The sequence below is a fragment of the Chelonoidis abingdonii genome, chromosome 22 (genome assembly GCF_003597395.2).
Source record: "Chelonoidis abingdonii isolate Lonesome George chromosome 22, CheloAbing_2.0, whole genome shotgun sequence".
In the NCBI taxonomy this organism is placed as follows: domain Eukaryota; kingdom Metazoa; phylum Chordata; order Testudines; family Testudinidae; genus Chelonoidis; species Chelonoidis abingdonii.
Window position 1 is genome coordinate 12,698,588 of NC_133790.1, and position 24,553 is coordinate 12,723,140.

Sequence of the window (24,553 nt, forward strand, 5' to 3'; positions counted from 1 at the left end):
CCACACTTGGGTTCTGCGTCTCCCAGAAGTGTGAGCCACCGCTGCCCCTCCCGCAGCTCCCCCTTTCCCACTGCCTCAGCACTCCACGTGGAGTTTTGCCTCCACGTGTAGCCAGAGTCTCACCAGCATGGGCCTGATAAGGGGAGTCTCGGGTGGCAGTCAGGGAACAGGGGGAGGGTTGGATGGGTTGGGAGGTCTGGGGTTCCTGTCAGGGGGTGGAGAGGGGTTGGATGGAGCATCTGTCTGGGGGTGGAGGTGTTCATAAGGGTCGAGGCAGTCAGGGGACAGGTAAGGGGTAGGGTCCTGGGAAGGCAGTTAGGGTGGGAGGGTCTCAGGAGGGGGCAGTTGAGGACAAGGAGAATGGAAGCTTAATGGGGGTGGGATCCCAAGGGGCAGTTAGGGGCAGAGGGGTCCCGGGAGGGGGCAATCACCAGCAGCACTTGGACAAGGACAAGGACCAGCGGCGCTTAAATAGGAGTTGGGGTCCTGGGGGGGCAGTTAGGGGCAGGGGTCCTGGGAGGGGGTGATCGGGGACAGGGAGCAGCGGGGGGGAGTTGGATGGGTTGGGGTTTCTATGGGGGGGCAGTTGGAGGGAGTGGATGGTACCAGGGTGGGGCTTCCTTCCCCCTGGAGTGTCCTGTTTTTTGAATGTTAAAATATGGTCTCCCTACCACTCTCTACTCATAGCACACTGCCACATGAGGTCCCCCAGTTCCAGGGCTGGCTTTATAGGCAGGGAGCTAACCAAGGAACTACAGCTCCCAGAGCCCCCTGTTGGTTCTCAGCTCCCATGCCGCCCCTGCAAATGGGCTGCCCAAGCAGGTGCTTGGTTTGCTGGTGCCTAGAGCCGCCCCTGGGAATACCTGTACAATAGGCTTTGGAGAAAAGGCGAGAAGGCAAAATTTAACTGCAGATCTGAGTTTGGATTTTAATAACCTCAAGGTTTGGGGTTGGTAAGAAGTGAGGATCTTGTTTTGGGCCAAACAAAACATGTGGCCAAATTTTTTAAAACAAGAATAACCAGAATTAGGTTCTTATGTCCTGCCTGTAGCTGTGCAAGCAGAGCAGTATCCCAGCACTCTTCCTTTACCCACATCCTAGCTTTTTAAAGCTCATTTTGAGGCAGCAGTGTGCAAAATCTCCTCTGTCCTCCAACTTCAGGGACTGAAATTTCAGGTGCTTTGTTTACCTGGGTTCAATGGGACCACATGTCAAACCCCTCCCCTCTGTTTGTTTCCCGTTTCCTCCATCATGGAGGAGTAGAACAAATGGAACAAGTTGAAGGTGTGTTACAACAGGACTTAATCCAAAGCTCACTGAAGTCATTTTTCATTAATTTCTGTGGGGTTTGGATCAGGTCCTTTGCAAGGAGATCACTCAGCAGTTCCTCAGAAGGTGACCTCTGCCAGGATTGTTTCAGAGAAAAGGGCTCAGAGTCTGGGTGGCCTGTTAGGACCTTAGCAAACCTTGCACCATCTGGGATTCCTCCAGAGGCTTTTCTGCAAGGGCAGGTTGGTCCTCTTCAATATAGTGTACAAAATTAGTTACTTTATATAGCACAGTAGTTACTGAAGTATTTCCCCACCATGTGTAAGTTACTTGATTTATGATGGCAGCTTTGTTTCCTTGCACTGGCAGGGAGCTCCTGCTTGCGATTTCTCTGAGTTCTGTGAAGCTTGAATTATTGAGAGCACAACACAACTTGAAATAACAAAAATACCACACGAAAGGACCTTTCGCCATCCCACTTACACCTTCTCCCACCATGTGGCATTTTCTTATGGGACATTATTGTGTCCAGTGGTTTGGACTGAATCCAAACTGTAAGACTTTTCAACTTGCATCTTCCAGGGAGTTAGAAACCATCTAAAATCTTATTAATGGCATTTTCAACTAACAGGCCACATTGCTAGGCTGCTCAAATGAGCTAGCCTGTAAAATGTATTCTGCCTTTAAGCAACTGACATTCTAAATACTTGGAACTCATCAGACCAAGACAATAAAGGACACTTGCATGGCTGACACTTGTAAAATGGGTATCTGTCTTTTCACTTAAATGTTGGAGAAGCTGTAAATACTTCATATGAAGACAGCAAACAAATAGGAACAAAAAACTACTCATCTGTGTTTAAGATGCCAGTGAATGTTGCTAATAGTTAAGTAGTCCTGATTATTTTAAGCATCTGGATGCTCTGGTATGGCCACTCTTAGCTGCCTTTTGTTCTGAGGTGACTTTTTTTATAAAGGATGAAAGATTAATTTAACAGTTTAACTCTATACTTTCTTGGTGAGGTAGATGTCGGGCTTCCTTTCATTATCCTGATTTCTGTTCCAAACATTGCACAGCAGACTGCAGATTGCCTTCTAATTTCTTTGTGGGAGCAACTGGAATTCCCATTAAAGCAAAGGTGTGAAGGTTTGCAGAAGTCAGGATTCTAAATTATCGTGGAGTTTCATACCTAGGTGAGGAAAGTGTCTCACTCAGGGCTGTCACACTTACGTATAATCTCTCCTGTTGATTTTGTTCACAGCTTGGGTTACCATTGTGGGCCTTTTTTACCATAACATGCACCGTTTCTTCCGGAACATCAACCCTACGGACACCAAGTAAGTATCCTACGCAGGGGCGTCATTCAGAAAAGACTGGGGGTGGGGAGGAGGGCAAAGTTATGTCAGCATGGCTTTTCTGCCTCCCTGCTGAGGCCGTGGCTGCCTGTGGGGAGGGGTTAGTGAATTGGTTCCATCCTGGAGGAGGGTGGGGAGGTGGTAGGGAGAAGGGCGGAGGCAGTCACGAGTGTGTGCCTCCTTTATGGCTGGCCTGGGACAGGGACTGGGACCCAGGTCGCTCTGCACTCAGCTCCAGCCCTGGCCACAGCTGCTGCTTCCTATCCAGCTGGTGGAGAGAGAGGGTGATAACTGTCCCCCTGTCCCACAGCAAATGATACCCCTGATCTTAGAACTGTCCATGCTGTAATAGTGTGATGATGGCCCTAGTGGGATACTAAGCACAAATGGGAACAATTGTTCTTTGCAACTGGTGTATCAGACATCTTGGGCCTGGATACTGGTCCCCTTGGAGTTTAGCCATTAACTGTAGGGGTGGAATAAAGCCCTTTGTTAGGCATGTGTTTCCTGCTGGGGATAAAATCTTTTCTTTGGTGATTTATCTGTCTGTCTTCTAAACCTCTTCTGCTACATACTTGGCTGATTGATCAGAAATTTATATTGTAGATTCATATATTTAATCCTTGAATTAATGCCTTGTATGGAACTTAAATTATGTTTCTTTTCTGCTGTCTCAAAAAAAAAAAAAGTGACGTTTGTTTGTATTTAAATAATGCAGCAGTATATAACCTCTCTCTCCCCACCAAAAGTGCTATGAATTTTAGTCCCATAAACCTGTAAACCAATTTTGCAATAATAAATCAGACAATACATCAAAAGCCTTTTTGTTTTATACACTGTGCCAATGAAATCATTAGCAGATAAGTTCAAATAAACTAGGAGCAATATACATCTCAAAGTCAGTTTCCCAGGGAATTTTGCAAGGCAGTGCTTGTCAATCATTACATTTGCCTTTTAGGCTGGTCATTTTTTAACTCTTTGCTGATTTAGGGCAGTGATTCTCAGTCTTTCCCATGCCAGGACTCCCTGCTACAGCAGAAGAAAATTTCAGGACTCCAGCTTCAGTCTATTTCAGGGACTTCCTATCTAGCCATGTGCAAGGGAGGGTTGATTGCACCCTGCTGAAACCACTTGAACACCCCTAAATTAGGACCACTTATGATCATGCTGAAGCAATGTTAAAATGATCACAGAAGAATTGTATGATTTCCTACTCAGTTTAATTTTATAAAAAATACCATGCACCCTTCTTGCTGCAAAAAATAAATTAAATAAAGGTAGTTCACTGGAGCATGTGAGAGAATTATATCAGCAGCATGCAATATTTCTTACTGACATGAAGAAAGAGAGGCAATAATTTGAGGGTTTTGCTTTTCAAGATGTATGTTCACTATAATTTATTAAGGGAAATAGACCATAATTTTAGCCTCCCACAGAGAGAGAGAGAATTAATGTGATCTTGACTCACAGGTCAAAGATTAGTGAGGCTAAAGACAGTGTGTAAATATCTTCAGCCTAAAATCACTGAGCTCTGGGGCATTTTCATGATTTCATCCTCATCAGTCTTTGGCTCCGATCTTGCACAGGGATCTGTCAGCACAACAGGGCCAGTTTTGCCATTTTTAAGAACATTGAGTAGTTCTGTATTCCCATGTTTCAACTCCTGCAGAGAGAGAACATGACAATCCAGGACCCATTCTTACTCCTGTTGAAGCATATAGAAGATTTGCCACTGATTTCAGTGGGAGAAGGATCAGCCCTGAATGCATACTTTTTAAGGAATGCTTGGTTTAAAAGTGGCCTCTAGGTTTCTAATATTAACCTGGGCTACCTGAAATATTTGCAGTGTATCTAGTATTACAGAATCATGTCTCTGGCGCTCTAGATGGTTTGCCTGTCCAGAGGCCTGTTTTGAAACTTAATAATCCAAGGAATGCTGCCTTGGCAGTTTTCCTTTGTGGAACAAAGCATCAGATATCTGAGGAATGCTTGAAAAATAAGTGTGCAATTCTTTCTCCCTTGGTTTACTTTGGTGCGCTTTGCTATTGCACCTTTCTGGCTTAAGTTTCACCAAAATAATCTTTCCTAATGATGTTTTCCACAGAGTAGTTGTTTTAAAGACACCCTTTAAGGGTTCTTTAGCCTCAGACTACTTGGGCACCTATAATTTACAGTCTGTCTGGTTTCTTCTCCATGACAGAATTTCATTATCCTTGTGGCACGCATCAAAATTTTTTTGCACTTTGTTGCCAGATGACTGTTCTATTTTCAGACCCTCTAACCAGAGCTCTTTGGAAGAATTACTTTGGTTCTTTAAGAAGGGAATCAAAACCTAAAGAAGCTTCGAGCCTGACTTTGCTCTCAGTCCTACATTGGTGCAAATCTGGAGTAACCCATGGAAGTCGGACAGGTTACAGGCCCTTCATCCTGTAACATACATTAATATTAGACAGCAGGGCTGGCACTTCCATTAGGTGACCCTAGGCAGTCGCCTAGGGCACCAGGATTCGGGGGGCGGCATTTTATGCGCTTCCCCACAGGACTCACGGGAGTTTCCAGTTCTGCTCCCATCATGCCGCCGAAGAAGGACCTTCTCCCTATGTGCTGCGGAAAACAGCAGCAGGCAATCAAGCAACTCAATGACTGCCGCTGTCGCCTGCGGCATTTCGGCTGAGGGTCCTTCTTCGGTGGCATGATGGGAGCGGAACCGGAAGCTCCTGCGCGCCCCATGGGGAGTGCACAAAATGCCGCCCCTCAAATTCTGCCTAGGGCACCAGAAACTCTGGCGCCGCTCCTGTTAGACAGTGGTTCTGGGGAATGTGGTGGTATGGAGAGAAATGCCAGATGCTTGTTTGTTTTTTAGTTTTTTTTCATATGTATCCAGATTCATTAGAGTACCGCTCTGGGCCTTGTATTGCTGCATTACAAAATACTAAACTGAGTTAAATGATGGGATGTAATATGAGATGAACTAAAGCACTGGGTGTGAATACATTGAACATTGGGGAATTCAGCATACAAAAGTCCAGGATCCAAATACCCCCAGACTTTGGAGAAGCAAGCTCAAAATTCAGATACACATCTGGATCCAAACTTCACATCGTGAGCTCTTCTGTGACTATAACTCTACATACTCTGAAGGGCAAATTCTGCTCCCTGTTGCATGCGTGAAATGCCTACTGAGTGCAATGGGATCAGAAATAATCCCTAATGATGCTAATATCATCTAGAGGTTATAGAACAGAGTTAGATCATATGTCCTACAAATCTAGATGAGTTTGTCTCAGTCAACCCCAGCTGTGCAATTTGATGATATCAGTTAATGTCTGAAATGAACTCTTAGGGCTCAGCTACACTTGCGAGTTATAGTGCATTAAAGGAGCCCCAGGCGCACTAGCTCACTACCCATACACACTGGCAAGGCCCGTAGAGCGCTCTGACTCCATGGTTAGAGGGCTCCCAGTACTCCACTTTGGCAAGTAGAATAATGTTTGATGCGTCCCCACTGGAGCACCCCAGCATCAGTGTGAACAAGATGTTGCATTACTGCACTCTGATCAGCCTCGAGAAACGTCCCATAATCCCCTTAAGTCAAGTGGCCACTCTTGTCATTGTTTTGGATATGCCCTTTGAAAGCTCCGTTTCTGACAGCTGGCATGCTTATCTGCTCTGAGACAAAGCAGCCATTACTGTGAAATGCTGTGTGTGCGAGAGAGAGGTGGAGGGGAGAGGTCTGCTTCTGTCTGAAATGCTCTCAGCCCCTAAAAACCCACTCTCTCTCCCTCCACATACACAAAACACACTCCCTGTCACACTCTACCCCACCCCACTCCCCAATTTGAAAAGCACGTTGCAGCCACTTGCATGCTGGGATAGCTACCACAATGCACTGCTCTCTGTGGCCATTGCAAGAGCTGCTAATGTGGCCACGCCAGTGTGCTAGCAGCTGTCAGTGTGGACAGACTACAGCGCTTTCCCTACTGTGCTCTATGAAGGCTGGATTAATTCAAAGTGCTCTACATCTGCAAGTGTAGCCAGGCCCTTAGTCAGTATGAGGAAAAACACCAAGAAACCACTGTGGTATAAGTTTTAAAGAAGTGCATTTTTCTGATGGAAATGAGATTGTGATGTGGAGAGTAACTTACCTGGTTCTTGTAAGCAGCCAAACAGGCTAGTGTGTTTTGCTTGGTAACCCAAGCTAATGAATAGTGAGTTCATCGTGCATTTTCATTTGCCATTGTAACTATCACTCATCTGTCTGCATGATCTAATGCTAAGGAGTGAATGATGGAAGATGCTCTGCTAATGTAAACAGTGCTTGGTCTTGATCAATGGGACTCTTTTTTTTCAAATTTATGTCAGAACTCTACTTTGACCGAGTGGATCTCAGCTCTTCCTATATGTGTAGAGACCCAGATGTAAGATCCACCAAGAGCAGAATTTTGCCCAGCATTTTAACTGAACATTTTAAAAAAAAAGTTTTTGTTTCATGTATGGTCAAATTCATCAGGGCTAAAAATTTCTTAGCTAGCCAGCTTCCTAATCATTGCATAGGAATAGAGCATCTGCTCATGTAAGTATATCAAATTTTCTCTGCAGCAGAAAGGTATCCTCCAGTTACTCAGATTCATCATCATGCATTTGCGTGAGTCCATCCTGTAGTATAATTGTCTATAATAATCTAAAACACTTTTAAAAAGGCTTATAAAGAGCAGTAAAAGAGATGAGTTAAGCTAAGTAGAAACAGAACAAAGGAATACTGATGGTAATATCTAGCTACTAGAACTGTTCCTGATCCTATGAGAAGATCTTTATGGGCTGATCCTAGTGCCCATGCAAAACTTAAATGGGATGGGATATTCCATGGTCTGTTTACATGGACCTAATTGCAGGACTAGGTCTTGATTTTGATGAAAGGGGACTAGATTACTGTGATTCTGGTGTCTCGTGTATATATATTTGCTTATGATGTACAAGAAACATATTTACAAAACAGCAAATTATTAATGGTACAGTTTAATCTTTTAAACAGTTTCATGCAGATATGTGACTGCATCATCCATATTAGAGCCATATAATGAGGAAGGCTAATAGCTTCAGTGCATTAAGGTTAATTCTATTGTACATGTGTAGCTTACCATGAGATGATTACACACACACACACACACACACACACACACACACACACACACACACACACACACACACACACACACACACACACAAAATAAGTAAGTTTAATGCTGAGCCGTATAACTCAAAAGGAAATAAACTCTACTTAAATGTGTTCTGCTCTTTGTTACACAGGGTCAGATTGCCAGCTGTTGTAAATTGGCATAGTGTTATTGACTTCCATGGAGCTGTGCTGCTTTACATCAGCTGAGGGTCTGGCCTCATCATTTTAAACTAAAAAACAGATTAATTCTTTGCTGTTACACTGACTTTGTAACTGTTTCAGAGGGAAGAGGCCACACTGATCTGTAGTGCAACTCCATTGATTTAACTTGAGTTAAACTAGGGATGAATTTGACCCAGCAGGTTTGCATTTTCAGCTTTTACTCTTCTTTAGCAGGCAGAGACAGCATTTAATACACAGCTCACCAGCCAGGGCTCCACCTCTGCAGCTCAGCTTGGGTCCTTCAATTTGGACCTTCAGCCTATCCGTGGAACTTGGCCCTAACTCACTGAATTCAGAGCAGCAGGTGCATATTGAAGGAGTAACTTTCTGCTGCCTGAACTTAGATCAGCCCATAACAGTATAAACTGCAAATGCTAAAATGCTGTTTTGCCCACTTCCTGATATTTTTTGCTTTTCCTTTCCAAGGATCGCTGAGGCTGCTGCTTATAAAGGCTACATGATCTCTGCAATGAGCTATATTATTTCCCTGAAGGTGGAGCCACCACCAATCTTGTCTGATAATCTGTCAGGATCCCCTCTTATTACCATTCGGCTCACCCATAAATTGGTAAGTGAAAATGAAATTTCCAGTTTATACTCTTGCCATGACTAATTGTTCCGATCTTTTTGCATTTGTGGAGGTTTCTCTTCATTGATGTTGATACGGCTATGTTAGTGATGACTCAGCTGTAGCTATGATTGCAAAATATAGTTTGCATTTTTCCCAACTGCCATATTTCAGGGACTGTGTCTGTTTGTATAGTGCCACAAAAGACTGACTAGTGACCCCGTTAATAAGAAGGTTAGGTAACGAACATTGATTTTGATCCTTTGGGATATATTCTGTTTATGTATGTATGTAACTTACAACAAGTGCCATATGATATGAATTACTGCATACTCATTGAGAAAGGGGTTTGTCATTTTCTTTCTTTCGCAGTGGCAATGTAGAGCAGTTTGTTCTGGAGGCAGAGTTAGTGTGAAAAATGCAGTGAGCACTGACCTACTCAAGAAAGCATTGAATAATATTGTGTTAGAGAGAAGTGGAAAATGGAAAAATGTGAAAATTTCCATTTTCCCGCATTTTTCATTGAGGCTTCCTTTAAACGGACATTTGCCAGCCAGCCGTAAATGTAAGTTTTTCCCCTCCCCCAGTTGCTCTGTTGTAGGTGCATGGAGCTAGAGAGAAAAAGTCTAAGCACATGAATCTGAAAGTTACTTTGTTGTTGTTGTATGTTTCTGAATAGAAAGTTCTGAATGATGTCCCCAGTGGTCTCTGAGAGACAGGCACTTCTAGGGAGAGGGCTCTGCCTGTTGGATTCAAAGAAATATGTCTTGCTTCATTCATTCAGATACCCCTGATACTTTAATATGACGATTCACAAACAGCCCGCTAAATTGCCCTGTACTTTTTTTTTCTGTATTCCATTTGTCAGTCCTGGGGGAGGACCAAGATACTGATGCATGGATAGAATTGTTTCCTTTATCATTTTGTTTCCTTCTCTTGTTTGACTCTTAACTCAGTTAACCCAGAATACGGAGTGTATGACTATCTAATCTAATACACTGTTTAGTGAACTCGCATGTCAGTGATTATTTCAGGCAGAAGGAGCAAGCACACGCATAAGACAGTGTTAGTGTACGCGCGCGCACACACACGCACATATTATATATTATATAAAGGCAAATAGCATTGAGGTAATAGGAGATACTTTACCAAAATCTCATTAAGCACGTGCATATTTTTTTGTATCTGCAGTTTTCCTGAGTATGGCACTGACCTCTATTGTCATGCTTATCTCCTATTGGCTGTACAGCTTTTCATTACAAGGATAAGTTAAACACCTTAGCACTGTGAATCAGCTTCTGTAGCACAAAATTCATTGCTGGCAATTTGGATGCTGGGAACTGCTGGAATGAAAGGAGTACTGTTTTGTACTGGTTTGTACTTTGTGTGTAACACTGTGTTCGGGAATCTTTGTCACGTATAGGAATGAAGTCCTCAGGATTTTTAGTATCAGAGGGGTAGCCGTGTTAGTCTGGATCTGTAAAAGCAGCAGAGAATCCTGTGGCACCTTATAGACTAACAGACGTTTTGGAGCGTGAGCTTTCGTGGGTGAATACCCACTTCATCAGACGCAGGTAGTGGAAATTTCCAGGGGCAGGTATATATATGCTAGCAAGCAAGCTAGAGATAACGAGGTTAGTTCAATCAGGGAGGATGGGGCCCTGTTCTAGCAGTAGAGGTNCATTTATCCTTTTCCGTAGAGACTGTCCAGTTTGGCCGATGTACATAGCAGAGGGGCATTGCTGGCATATGATGGCGTATATTACATTGGTGGATAAGTGGAAAGTACTACACGTAGGAAGTTAAAAAATCAAATGCCCAACTACAAAATGGGGAATAACTGGGTAGGTGGTAGTACTGCTGAAAAGAATTTGAGGGTTATAATGGAACACAAATTGAATATGAGTCAACAGTGTGATGCAGTTGCAAAAAAGATTAACGTCGTTCTGGGATGTATTAACAGGAGTGTTGTACGTAAGACGTGTGAGGTGATGTATCTTGCTCTACGTGGCACTGGTGAGGCTTCAGCTGGAGTAGTGTGTCCAATTCTGGGCACCACGCTTTAGGAACGATGTGAACAAACTGGAGAGAGTCCAGAGGAGAGCAACAAAAATGATAAAAGGTTTAGAAAACCTGATTTATGAGGAAAGGTTAAAAAAACTGGGTATGTTTAATCTTAAGAAGATTCAGTGCAGGACCTGATAAGTCTTCAGATATGTTAAATATGTTATCAAGAGGACAGGGGTCAATTGTTTTCCATGTCCACTGAAGGTAGCACAAATGGTAATGGGCTTAATCAGTAGCAAGAGAGATTTAGGTTAGATATTAGGAAATACTAAGTAGTTAGTCTCTGGAATAGACTTCCAAAGGAGATTGTGGAATCCCCATCACTGGTGGCTTTTAAAAACCGGTTAGACAAACACCTGTCAGGGATGGGTCTAGGTTTACTTGATCCTGCCACAAGATTCTATGATTGGACCTCAAACTAATTTTTTTCCAACTTCAATGAAAACATTGAAGCAAAAATTTGTTTTTCGGTGAAGCCAAAATGAATTTTTTCTGTTTTCGTTCAGCCACCAAATTAAAAAATCAGTTACTCACACAGGTCTAATTCTTGGTTTCATGGAGCACCGCTGGAGGCAACTAGACTGAACTTCCGCTTGTCTCTTTTTGACAAGCTTATGAACAGAGATTTTTCAATGTATTACAGCTGGGAGAGAGAAATCTGCTCCATTGAATGGTTTGGGATTGACTCTTAATAATATTATATCAAATTTACACAGTTTACAAAGAAAAAAGCTGTTGGTTAGTTTTATCTGTCAGCATGGCAAATTTAACCAGGGATCAGAATCTACTGAGTGACCCCTGAAGGGCTTCTAGTGGAGCTGTGACTGGCAGGTCAGGTATTCTCATGATGCATTAGCTCTGAAGATGACTGTGGGGGAATATCAGTGTAGAAATATCAGATCCCAAAACAGTCCTTCCCCCCTCCCACCTCTCACAACTTCTTTAGATTTGAGGCAAGTATGAAAATGTTTACATATTTTGTTGTAAACTGACCCAATTCCAGACAATCCAATGGAGCATATATGTCTGACCCTACTGTAATGCTTTTACCTTATTCAATCCATATGTTCCAAGTTTTGCAAAATGCCTTTATACCATCATTTTCAAAATCTATCTATTCATATGGTTGTTGAAAAAAGAGAGAGAGATCAGTCCAGTTGCCTCCATAGGTTTCAGTCTTGGCTTCCAAAGAGAATTCCTTATTATAGATTCAATGAAACCCAAAGGGAGACAGGGCTGGAAAGAATATAATAGTTTGGTTTGGGTGGGGTTCAGATTTGAAGTTCTGAGTAAATCTGAACATTGGGCACAGCCCAAACTGAGAAGAGAGATTATGCATGTCATTCCTCATTACCCCAACATCATACGTGATATTCCGAGCTCCAAAAACCATAAAATAACAAAACCAGTTTCAAATACTTGCCCTCTGCGTAACCCCATCACTGCATATTCTGAAGTATAACAACTGCTCTCATGCCTCTTGGTTTCTTTTAATGATAGAGTATTAATTTTGCTGTAGTTCTCTTCAATATCTAAATTAGAACTGTCATGTTTAATTTGAATTAAGGTTGTCACCTATTAAGGTTTGGACCTGAGTGCTTTGTTCTGTTGGGGAAGGTCTGTATCTTGGATCTAAATGCAGGCGAGAAAAAAGGAGAAGGGAGAAATAAGAAAATAGGGGAAGAAGAAGAGATTAGAGGTGGAGGGAAGGGATATTACCCATTTTTTTTCACCAGTTTGGATCCTGTGTGTAAATTGACACCACTGCTATATTTGGTTCTTAACTATTCCTGGAAATTTGGCCCTTAGCTTAGACCTCCCTGGAAGTTTTACTCTCCATCATGACAATTAAAAACACTCTGTCAGCATTGCAGTCACACAACGATATCCTCCACATTTGTCCACCTGATGAGAAAAGGACCTGATCCGGAAGGTTTCTTCCCTTGAGATTTTCTGGCATTTATCTTCACATGGTAAACATCATGGGAATTTGTCAAGAATGAGCAAAGAGAAAGCAGGGTGAACAGGTGACTCCTCTCTCTTCTCAAAACTGGATCAAAATTTCTCATCTCCTAGCAGGGGTGTTGGAACTAGGGATGCTGGGGGAGTGGCAGCACCCCCTGGCTTGAAATGGTTTCTGTCATATACAGGGTTTACAGTTTTGCTCAATGGCGTTCAACACCCCTAGTATAAAAATTGTTCCAACACCACTGTCTCCTAGCTGGCTAATATGAGAGGAAACATCTGGTGCCAAGTGAATCAGGTGAATAAAATCCACCTGCTTTTCTAAGTTATTTGAAGTTTTTCAGAAATTTCCAGCTGGAGGAAAAATTTCCTAACTGAACAGTAAACCATGGGGTTTCTCTCCCCCCTCTAGTGATCTCCCCTGCTGATGGGTGTCCTATAGAACCTCTTGTTAACATTGCCTTTCCCCCACCATGTTATGATGTCCCTGTCATTGCAACGAACAATGCTGACAACACAGTCCCAAAACAAAGACTAGTTTATTGCTGCATTCCACACTCTCGCTTTGTTAGTCTTCTGAGCCAGCACTCAGAATATACACTATACTGTAATTAACAAAGCTGTGACACACAACCACTGGTTCTGACTTGAACTCCAGGAAATTTCTAGTTAGGATGGTTTTTGAGCTTCTTTTGTATTTGATATAACAGCAGCTCAAAACTAGCTAATCAGGCTCCTGAGAGCTTAGTTATGTGAACCTCTTGCAACTAAAATGATGTTTAACTCTGCTAGATATGACAATGAAGTTTTGTGCAAAAACATTTTGATCCTGTGAAGCTTGTGGTGAAATGGAAAGCAAACTTTTTCCTATCTTTGGACATGCTGTTTTTCTTTCTCTTGTGGATTCATTGTTTTGTTTTTATTATAATAGTTGTGACTGGTGATCACATGATAGGTCCTCCAGTGTCAAAGTAACCATGGAAAAACCTTATAAATCCAGGTGCAATAATGCAGATCTTAACTATATGCACTGTTCTTGTCTTGGATTTCCCCTTCACAACATTAAAATCAGCTGAACCTGAGTCTCAGGGTTAAATAACATGAACTACAATTGATTAAAAACCCATTGTGAGCCAAACCCGGCAAGAATCGTACAACTCTACTCAGGCTTCCCTTAAAAACTCATCCATACTTGGAAGAAATGTGTGGACACATGAAACTTTGTTACTTCTATTGTTCAAAGCATGTTGCTGCTTCCAGCGTGATAAATGCATAATTCTTCACTCTGTGTGTGAATAAGTTTAAGGCCAACTTTCTAAGTTTTAGAGGTAGAAGGGGCACTTTAGGGGAAAAAAAACAAACTTGGATACAAGTTTCAAAAGGAGTCCCAGAACAGTTTAAAACTTTTGTGGGCAAAGCATTGTAGTTTTGCAGGAGAGAGATGATCTTTTTGTAACTTAATAACTGGGATTTCCAGCAGGATTTAAAAAGTTGCTTAGGGTATCTGGATGGCCAATTCCCATTCATTTCTAATGGGTGATGGGTTTCAAACCCTTTAGGCAACTTCTAACACTCTCAGCCTTACTCTACATATAGTGCAGAAATCAGGATCTATTGTTTCCCCTCTTCTGATTGGTCCACAACTGAGTTTTCTTTATTTGACAGTGAAACTTTTTGCTTTCCCAGGCAGGGGAGCTGTGGCATCCCTAGAGTTTGGTTGCACTCAAAATAAAATACATTCACATTGGAACTTTGTCCTGTTCTTTTATTAGTGATGTCTGAAATCCAACTGGAAACAGTGATCTACAGATTCAGCTGTCAATACAGTCTGGTTTTTCTTAAAATGTTTGAGAGACTAACTAAAAATAGGGGATAGCTGACTAGTTTTGAGTGTATCCTTAAGGTCTGTTATAATCCTCCACAGTAGAGTATATTTAGGTCTAGGTTGTGTCTTTAGGCAGAACCAGCTCCAGGGACTAGCTCAGCAAGTAGGTGCTTGGGGCGGCCAACAGAGAGGGGCGGCACGTCCGGCTCTTCGGTGGCAATTCAGCGGTGGGTCCCTCACTCCCTCTCTGAGCGAAGGACCTGCCGCTGAATTGCCACCGAATAATGAAGTGGCAGCGGTAGTGCCGCAGATAGCAATTGCAGGTTTTTGTGGTTTTTTTTGTTTTGTTTTTGTTTTTTCTGCTACTTGGGGTGGCAAAAACTCTGAAGCCGGGCCTGCCTTTAGGCACAGCCTTGGGCAGAGGAAAGGTGTATAAGTTGCAGCATCCCTGGGATAGCCTTGGATGTGACACAAAGACTCACTTGCTTCTTCCTTGTTCCCAGTAGTAGTAATTTATTGTGATCTATACCACTAGTAAATTAGTGCCTACCTCCACCCATGCACTGGCTCAGCTATTCTGGGCAGCAATTGGGGCGTGGAGTCCAAACTCTGCCAACTCTCTGCCCACCTGGAGTGAACAGGGGAGTAGCTCCACTTGCTTGTACAGACCTCCATCAAAGGTTCTTGTTCCCTCTTTCTACCCTGCCTGGACATGTAGCCTGACTCATCATGTGGCCCATATTCAGAACTAAATAACTGGATATTCAGTGCTTCTCAAATTAAAACCAAATATCATTCAGTATGATCTCTTGATGTGGTCTTTCTGGAATCCAAACTCCATATATTTGCTGGCTAGTATTTCTGTATACCTACTGATATGTTTTAACTACTTGCAACAGATCTGGTGTGATTCTAGAAGCTATGCAAAGAAATTCAGTCTGTGTCACTTTTATGTAAATGTCAGAAAAATATGCTGCATAAAGCAAGGCTGAATTGCCAGTGTTTAATATGAAGAACAAGTTTATTCATTTGCATGAATGAGAGTTTTACAGGAGTAAATTGGCTCAAAATGTAAAGGATTTTTGTGGTGGTAGTGCAATAGCTTCGTGGGACAGGTGCCTGGTCATGGGATATGAATAGGAGGGACAATCTAGAGCAGTATTTCTCAGTCAGTTGGTCACGACCTCCAGTGGGGTCGCAAAAGGCAATCAGTGGGAGCAGAAGGCATTGAAAATCTGGTTTAGTGGATGAAGCACTGTGCTGGGAGTTAGGAGGCCTGGGTTAAATTCCTAGCTCTGTTAGAGTTCATTTGTGATCGTGGGTAAATCACTTAATCTATCCTGTGCTTCAGTTCCTCATCTGTAAAACAGTGATAAGACAAGTGTGTTGAGGATGAAATCTGTTCGTCATTGGGAGGTGCTCAAATACTATGGTGGTGAGCAAACGCCACTTTAGCTATAGGCAGACTAGGCAGCTGCTTTGGGCAGCAGATTGCTAAGAATGGCAGATAGGAGGCATTGGCTGGGGATGAGGAGTAGCTGCCAGCTGGTGCTTTGAGGAGCAGGAAGTGGTCCCCAGCCATGCTGTCAGGGAAGTGTTCTGACCCACTCCCCAGCTGCTTCTCACCCCCCCGGTGTGGGTAAGATCACAACTGCAACCGTGGCTCAGATGCTGGGTGGCTTGGGCCAAGTCCTGGTAGCAACACAAAGGCTGCCAGGACTTCAGCTGCAAGTGGAGTGATTTACCAGGCTCCATGCCAGGGCCCAGCCTGCACTTGCTGCTCCGTATCTGGCCCCCATAGATTCTGGTACCCAGGCATCTGCTGGCCCCACTCCAGCTATTTGAACACCACCATATCCGGGCTGTAGAGGTGTTGCCGCTGTGTGGATGAGGAGCGCATCTGGAAAAGTGAGGGGGTTTCTGTGGGCCAGGCAGGGGATGTAGGGTGCAGGGGGGCGTGGCAAGGAGTGTAGGCTGGGCTGAGAGTCTGGAGAGGAGGGGCTGGCAGTTGGGGGGGTCAGGTGTGATCAGTAAATTGAAAATTATTATTGACATCACGATTTTCCTCACAGAAAACATGAAATTCAGTGAAAACTACATTTTCTAATGGGAAGATTTTTCGATAAAAAAAATTTCAACCAGCTCTAAAACATTTTAGGTTCAGTGTACATATGCAACTTTCTTTTTGCTTTTATTTTGGATAAGAGGACTTGCTTATATTCAATTTGAGACTGATTATTTCTATTTAAAATACATAATAAAATCAGACTAGATGTAAAATGTTTGCAGGCGAATTCAATCAAGCTGCAATATGAGATCTCGGCAATAGAGAGATGTACTGGTTGTCTGCTCTGCCATTTTCCATGGACTTCTATTTTTCTGCTTTTGATGTGAACTCACCAGAAAGCTATGGACCTTTGAGCAATGGATAGCTTTGAGCTGACCCAAACACCTCTGCTTATCTTTTCATATAGAATCAAAATCCTGTGAGTAATCTTTGGAAGCAAAGAAATTGAGCAGCTAGAATTATAGTGACTGCTTACCGCTAGAGAGAGCCATGGCAAAGAATTGTGGATAAAAGATGGAAGAGACTCTGTTGGACTGAGCTAGCTGATATACTTTTAACTCAATAAAAAGAGCACTTGCCTTGAAGAGAGCGTGGCCCTGGGAATAGTATCTCTGCTGACTTTTCTGTGCAAATTAATTAGCATGCATGCCTGTTTTTAAGGGATGGATGAATGGATTGTATTTTCTAATGATGCATATGTAAAGACAATGGGACAAATTCTGTTCTCGTTTGCACTAGTGTAACATCAATGGACTTACTCTGAATTTACCCAGGTAAATGGTGGTAGTGTCTCTTCAAGCTTTCATGCTGTACCAACCAAGGGCTAGCTTCCACTGATCTCATTCCTGTTACGTAGCACTTTGTTCCAGGAGTGGTCCCTTTGACTTCCATAGGGCAACTCATGGAATTAAGGTACAGTTCAATATGGGCAAGAATATCAGAAGCCAGCTGCAAATAACTAAGTTAAAGGTCATTGCGGGTATTTTTTTTTTTTTTTAAGTATGCATCCCATTTTAAAGGATAAAACCCAAGGCATTTATGTAACTCTGTAAGTAATCATAATGGTTAGAGTAAGGATATTAAAAACTGGCTGCCAATGACATTGTAATAGCTGCATGTTGGTTCTACAGCATGTTCCCCACATAACAGAAAGCAAAGTGGAGTAGAAAAATAAGGAGAAAAAGGCAGCATGACGAACAGTTGTTCTCACTAAAGGTTCAACTGTGGGACTGGATTCTTTATTTCATTTACTCTGATTTGAATCCATACTAGTTCCATAGAAGTCTGTTGGGTCACAGCCCTGTAAAACTGGCTAATAGAAGGAATCAAGGCCACTGTATTTACTTTAGTCATACCGGAAAGGTTACTGAAGGGCTTTTATCCTTGCTTTCCAGTATAGGAAAAAAATGCTACTCGCTGAGATATAGAAAAAGAGCAAGGAGGGGAATAAAATGTACCTATTTTAGGGTACATTTATAGTAGTTAATCTTTGCAATAAATAGAGCCTTTTGAACTAAGGCCGCATGGAATGATTAATATGGAAAAAGCAGACAATAATTAAAACTTCCAAGTTTATTTGAAAATTGCACCCACATTTCTGAGAGAGTTTTTTGGAAGTGGGTGTCTTTCTCTTTCTATTTGAAAGCAAGCGTTTTCACATGAGGGAATGGAGGCCAGCACCAAGCCAGTCTGCAGCAACTAGATAGGAGCACTGGAGATACTTAACTATCAAGTACCCATTCCCTCCTGCAGAGGAACTGGGCAAAATCCTGCTTCTGCACTGAAGAGCTGTGTAGGATACAGGGACAAGGGAATTGAATGGAGGGCAGGGTGTTGAATGGTGGGCAGGAGGGGATGGGGGTCAAATGGCTGGCAGTGGGCAGAAATTTTCATTAAAAATTGTCCATTTTCATCCAAAAAAAGGGGAAAAAATTCTTGGCCAGCTTTTGTTACTAGCACCAGGATTTTTATGGGCCAGATGTCTACAATGATCGTACTTACAGTAGTATTATACCAAATTGTTTCAATTGTCAGTGTTCTAATATCAAAGACTGTTTCTTGTGTGCTGAACACTGCCCTGAAACCAGTATTCTATTATAACTTTTTTTCATGCATTTTTACTTTTTCTCTCATGGAAGTATTTGGATTAGCAGGCTCAGACATGGGTCAACTGTTTGGGATGAAATAATGTCCAAACCTTTTCCCAGAACTCAAATTGAACTTTCTCTGAACTCACAAATGTGAGTAACTTAAATACATTTCCTCCCACCCCACACAATCTGTCCTCTCATTCTCACTCATTTTGGGGCATCTGAGTCCCATTCAGGACTAGTAGCTGGCAAACCAGAGTTCTGTGCCTGGCACAGCCATTATCTCACTGTACAACCTTGGGCAAGTCACTTCACTGCTCCGTGCCTCAGTTTCCCTATCTGTGGAATGGAAATCATGATACTTATACACTTTCATAAGATGATTTAATAGACATTTGTGAAAAGCATTTCTTATAACAGACAGGCCTGTGGGGTTTTGCTCAGCCCTGTCTGTTTCTTACAGTGCTGTATCATCTAAACACTAAATGTAAGGGGTTCTCTTTTAGCGATCATCCTTTCACTCCCACTGCTTCAAACAAGATTCATGGGGGAATAGACACTGGAAATAAATGTTTTGCTAATCTTGGCTTGCGTCACCAGACACTCATGCCGTCCTGTTGCAGTTCTATTATTTAGCTCCTTCACTGCTGGTGAGCTTTTGAGTTCCTTATTAAAAAAAATTAATTTTATTCTACTGAATCAGTGTTTTTTTTTCTTTCATTGCACAGAGTCTGCCAGTCAAAATACACCCACACAAGAAGCTAGCTGAGTTTTCTCCACATATACAGAATTTTTTTCCCTTTTGCAGAGCAAATCTTCATCATCTGACAAACTAACAAGCAGGGGCTGTTGTGCCAGAAAACAATATTGATCGATTCCATCAGCTCTGACAGTTAGTACAGTCTGTAAATGTAGAATATTTAATGCAAAACTGGATTTTCCTCTAAACTTTTCAACAGCATAATATTATAACTGTCTGAGCCAAGATACTGGGGGAATTGAGGTACTATTTCCAAAAAGGTTGTTGCTTAAGGATAGGTCTACAAAACAAAGGAAGCCCCATGGCTGGTCTCCCATCCCACAGGTTCTAGAGCCCAAGCCTGGAAGTCTACACAGCAATGAAACAGCCCTGCCGCCCGAACCCCATGAACCTGAGTTGGCAGGCATGGGCCAGCCACAGGTTTTTCTCTGCTGTGTAGACAAATCCTGAAGAGGTTAATTTAGAAACCTGAACGTTTCTTGGCTATCAAGGAAAATATGTATAATTGAGAGAGAGGATAATACAGGGAAATAAACTGCAAGATCCGCTGGTTTGCATCTAGCCAAGGTTGGTTATGACTGAAAATTATGATCGCCTGATGACTTGTTTGTGGCTTATGTGACTTGCCTTGGTGGAATCAGGCTAGCTCCTAGGGGACTGGTGCTTACAACAAACCCACCACTACAACTGCTACGAATTGACACACGTTGGCAATCTTAGTAGAAAGTCCAAGGCCAGTTTCTCAGCTGGTGTTGAGCATCACGACTCCATTTGCGTATGATGATTCATTGACTTCAAGAGCACTGTGGTGACCTATTCCGTTCTGGCTATAAATATTAAATGGACATAGAGTAGAAGGGTGGGGGCAGATGGTAATCCTTTAGGTTTTGGAAAACTACTGAAATTGTTTGGAAAAGCTTTGGAATGCATAGATTTTTGAATGAAGCATTTTCCACCTCAATTCAAACAATTTTTCGTTTAAAGAAAAAAACACTTTTCTTTATGGGTGGAAGCCAATGCTATGAAAGCAACTCAGAAAACCTTGTTGTGCAAGCAATTCTTGGGATGGCCAGCCGAATGAAATCAAAAGAAGTATACAGCAGCCATAACTTTCATTTTATTCAGGATTGAAGTGCCCAAATCATGTGGCTCCTCCATCTTTAAATGTCGTCATGTGATGACTCAGTAGTGCCACTTGTCTATCCCACTGTCATAGAATCCTAGAACCATATGGTTAGAAGGCATTGCAAGGGTCATCTAGTCTAACCCCCTGCCAAGATACAGGATTTCTTGTATCTAAAGACAGATGGCTATCCAGACTCTCTCTTTGAAAACCTCCAGTGGAAGAGTTTCCACAAATTCCCTAGGCAATTTGTTCCATTGTCCTATTGTTCTTATAGTTAAGAAGATTTTCCTGAGATTTAATCTAAATCTGCTATACTATAGTTTGAACCCATTGCCTCTTGTCCTGCCCTTTATGGGCAAAAGAGAGGCTGCCATAAAAATTATTCTTGAAGACCCCTATCATGCCCTCCCTTAGTCTCCTCATTTCCAAACTAAACATACACAGATCCTTCAGCCTTTGCTCACATGGCTTGTGTTCCATCTCTTTAATCATCTTTGTTGCTCATCTCTGGATCCTTTCTAGTTTCTATACATCTTTTCTGCACTAGACACAGTATTCCAGCTGAGGCCTAATCAGTGCTGAGGAGAGCAGTACTATCCTCTCCCATGACTTGCATGCTATGCCTCTGTTAATGCAACCCAAATTTGCGTTTGCTTTTTTGCAACGGCATCGCATTGTTGACTCGTGCAGAGTTTGTGATCCACCACTGCTCCCAAATCCTTCTTAGCAGTGCTACTTCCAAGCCACTTATCCCCCATTCTGTATTTGTGCATTTGGTTTTTCTTCCCTAAGCGTAGCACCTTACATTTGTCTTTGATTAAATTAATTTTGTCGTCTATAGCCCAGTTCTCCATTTTATCAAGATCCCTCTGAATTTTAGCTCTGTCTTCCAAAATGTTTGCAGTCTCCCCTAGCTTTGTGTCATCTGCAAATCTGATCAGTACGCTCTCTCTTCCTACATCCAGGTCATTAATAAAGATGTTAAATAACACCAGACCCAGAACAGATTTTTTGAGACCTCCTTCCAATCTGACATTATTCTTTCTTCCTTTGTGGTTGTGTAACCAATTATGTATCCACTTAATGGTAGTTTTACCAAGTCTGCATTTCTCCAACTTACTGATGAGATTGTCATGTGGGACTGTGTCAAAAGCCTTGCTAAAGTTCAGGTATATTATGTCTACTGCATTTCCCCCATCCGTCAAACCAGTTACCTTGTCAAAGAAGGAAATCAAGCTGTTTTGGCATGATTTGTTCTTGGTAAATCCATACTGGCTGCTAGTGATCACCCCTTCATCCTCCAGGTATTTAGAAATTGAATGTTTATACATTGCTGTAGTAGCTTCCTAGGTGTTGAGGTCAGGTTGGCAGGTCTATAGTTCCCTGGCTCATCCTTTCCCCCATTTTTAAAGATGGGCACTACATTAGCTTTTTTGCAGTCTTCCGGGACCTCTCCTGTCATCCTTGAGTTTGCAAATATTATTGCCAGTGGCTCTGAGATTTTTTTTTTTTCCAGCTAATTCCTTCAGCACCCTGGGGTGAATCGCATCAGGCCCCGCTGACTTGAATTCATTCAGATTAGTCAAAAGATCTCTGATGTGTTCTTTACTTATCCTGATCTGCATCTTTTCCCCTTTATTGTCTATGATAACTTTGCAAGTGTCTGGTCACATGTTACTTTTTGTGTGAAAACTGAAGCAAAGTAGGCATCGAGCAACTCTGCTTTCTTATCTTATCTTCTGTTACCAGTTCAACTTCTCCACTGAGCAGCAGATCCACACACCTGATCTTTCTTTTTTGTCTGACATGCTGTATTTGTAGAACTCCTTGCCAAAGGCAAACTGAATTTGAACCACAAAATTTGAAAGTTATCCTAAATTTGGAATCATTGATTTTTGAGTGAGTTCTAAATTTGGCCAAAAGATTTCTCTCATCTCTCTGTTGGAAACAGAACACCCTTGTTCCACCTCTAGTTTGGTCTCTCCCAGTTAGAGGTATTACACATTGGCACGGTTACATGAAGAAACTGGTACTGTCACTGACTCTCATCAATAAAGGACTTGTCTCTGTGACTGTTACCCTGGGACCTTTCACCAGCACTAAATCAGTGTGTAAAGTAAACTACATTCAGTAATGGTGCTGTAATTATGCCATCCCAGAGAAACGTCATGCAGGATTCCTGGCCAAATCAAAATAAAATGGAAAACAAGTTGTACATAAATTGCACAAGAGCTCATGCTAATTCTCCATGGTAGCTGATCATTTCTGCAGCCATTGTGAGGTATCAGTGTATGAATAGCAGACAGGATTGGTAAAGTTTAGGAGAGAGATTACTAGGCAGGCCATAAAGTAGGGTAAATCTTGAGGCCCTGACGTAAAACATGATTCTCTGCTCCCTTACATTGATGTAAATTGGCTACGGTTCTGTTGAGTTTCAGTGTTGTTTCCTGTGTGTAAGAGGGAGGAAAATTAGATCCTCTGTATTTTATTCAGTGCTTACTGAGGCAAAATCTCATTGACTTCATCATAAAGGCTAATTAAAAAATGAGTAAGAACGTCAGAGTTTGGCGCAGTGTTCTTCAAAACCCTCTACATTTAGTTTTCAGTCTTCTAGCCCCTTTAAAGAGAGTTACTTTTTTACAGTGAGTTGCAGTATTTGTTATAAAATAAACTTGTTTGTTCACCTGCAAAGATGCTCCTAATCTATGCCCTTTGAGGGGAGAAACAAAGTGGATGCGAATGGCATGCAATACTACAAAGTCTACTATCCAGGAACAACTAAATGAGAAACATCAGGATCAAACAATTATTTTTACGGATGTCTACTGCTCTCAATGCGTGGCAAAACTGAAGTTAAAATAGTCAACTCTGTCAGCTTCAATGTATATGGCACCACAGGAAGGCTGGTAGCAGTTTGAATTCAAAGAAGATTTAATCTTAACCCCCTGCTACCAATATGTCCAGTTTTTTGTGTGTCTGAATCAGCAATCCATTTTATAAAATGATCAGCATCAAGAAAACCCTGATCCTGGCAAGAAGATGCTGTTCACAGCAGGAGCGATCAGAGAAAAGCAACTTTTCACTTACCTGATCCAAAAAATTACAGCAGATGGTAGAAAATTCACAAGAGATGAATGTCAGGAATGAAAACACACGTGGTGTGTCTAACAGAAGAGTTCACACAGTGCAGTTCTATTCCAGAACTACATTGAAATTATGTGACTTCTATATGGCGATGCAACATTAAGTCAGATCTTTGGCTCGACTAAGGTCATTCTCTGCCACCAGAGTGGTGCAAAATGACTTTAAATCTGTCCTAATATGGCAATTCCCTTAGCCTGGGGGAGTTATGGGATGGTGTGAAGCCAGCCCTATTGACTGTAGGGGGTATAAAGAGGTTGGTGAGGCCAAAAGGCAGTTTCATAATGAAGGATGTGGAACTGGAGTGGGATGTGCTTTACTGATCCCTGACTAATGACAAAAATTGTAGAGCACATTGCATTCTGGCTGGCAGAAGTTTCTGTTCTAGCCAGTTAGAGCAGCCCTTTAGGGATACTTTACTTTTAAGAAATAGTCAATTTTGTAGTCTTGCAGAATAGGCAGCAAAATACCTTTTCTTAGCTCTTGGGCTTATGTGGCACCTCATCTATTCTGCTAGAAGCAGGTATTTTAATAAAGAATGAAAGGAGGATAATATAACTCATTCCAATCAACATAGGTTTATGGAAAATAGATCCTGTCTAACTACATATCTTTTTAGTGAACAAGTTTGGTTGATAAAGGTAATAGTGTTTGATGTAATATACCTAGACAGCTGTAAGGTATTTGACATGATACCACGCAATGTTTTGATTGAAAAACTAGAACGACATAAAATAAAGATGACATACATCAAAAGGATTAAAAGTTAGCTAGCTGATGAGTCTCGAAATGTAATTATAAAGGGAAAATCTAGTGGGGTTCCACAGGGATTGGTTCTTGGCCCTCTAACATTTTTTATCAATGATCTGAAGAAAATGTAAGATCATCACTGAGAAAGTTTGGAGATGATGCAAAAATTG

General features: G+C 42.0%; 1 protein-coding gene across 1 annotated transcript in view; it reads left to right on the forward strand.

Moving 5' to 3' along the window:
* ADGRD1 (adhesion G protein-coupled receptor D1) overlaps positions 1-24,553 on the forward strand; it is a 266,747-nt gene that overhangs the window by 40,107 nt on the left and 202,087 nt on the right. The window contains exons 12-13 of the mRNA XM_032805984.2: positions 2,532-2,607; positions 8,450-8,591. Coding sequence (XP_032661875.1) covers positions 2,532-2,607; positions 8,450-8,591 — 218 coding nt within the window. The remainder of the gene's footprint in view (positions 1-2,531; positions 2,608-8,449; positions 8,592-24,553) is intronic.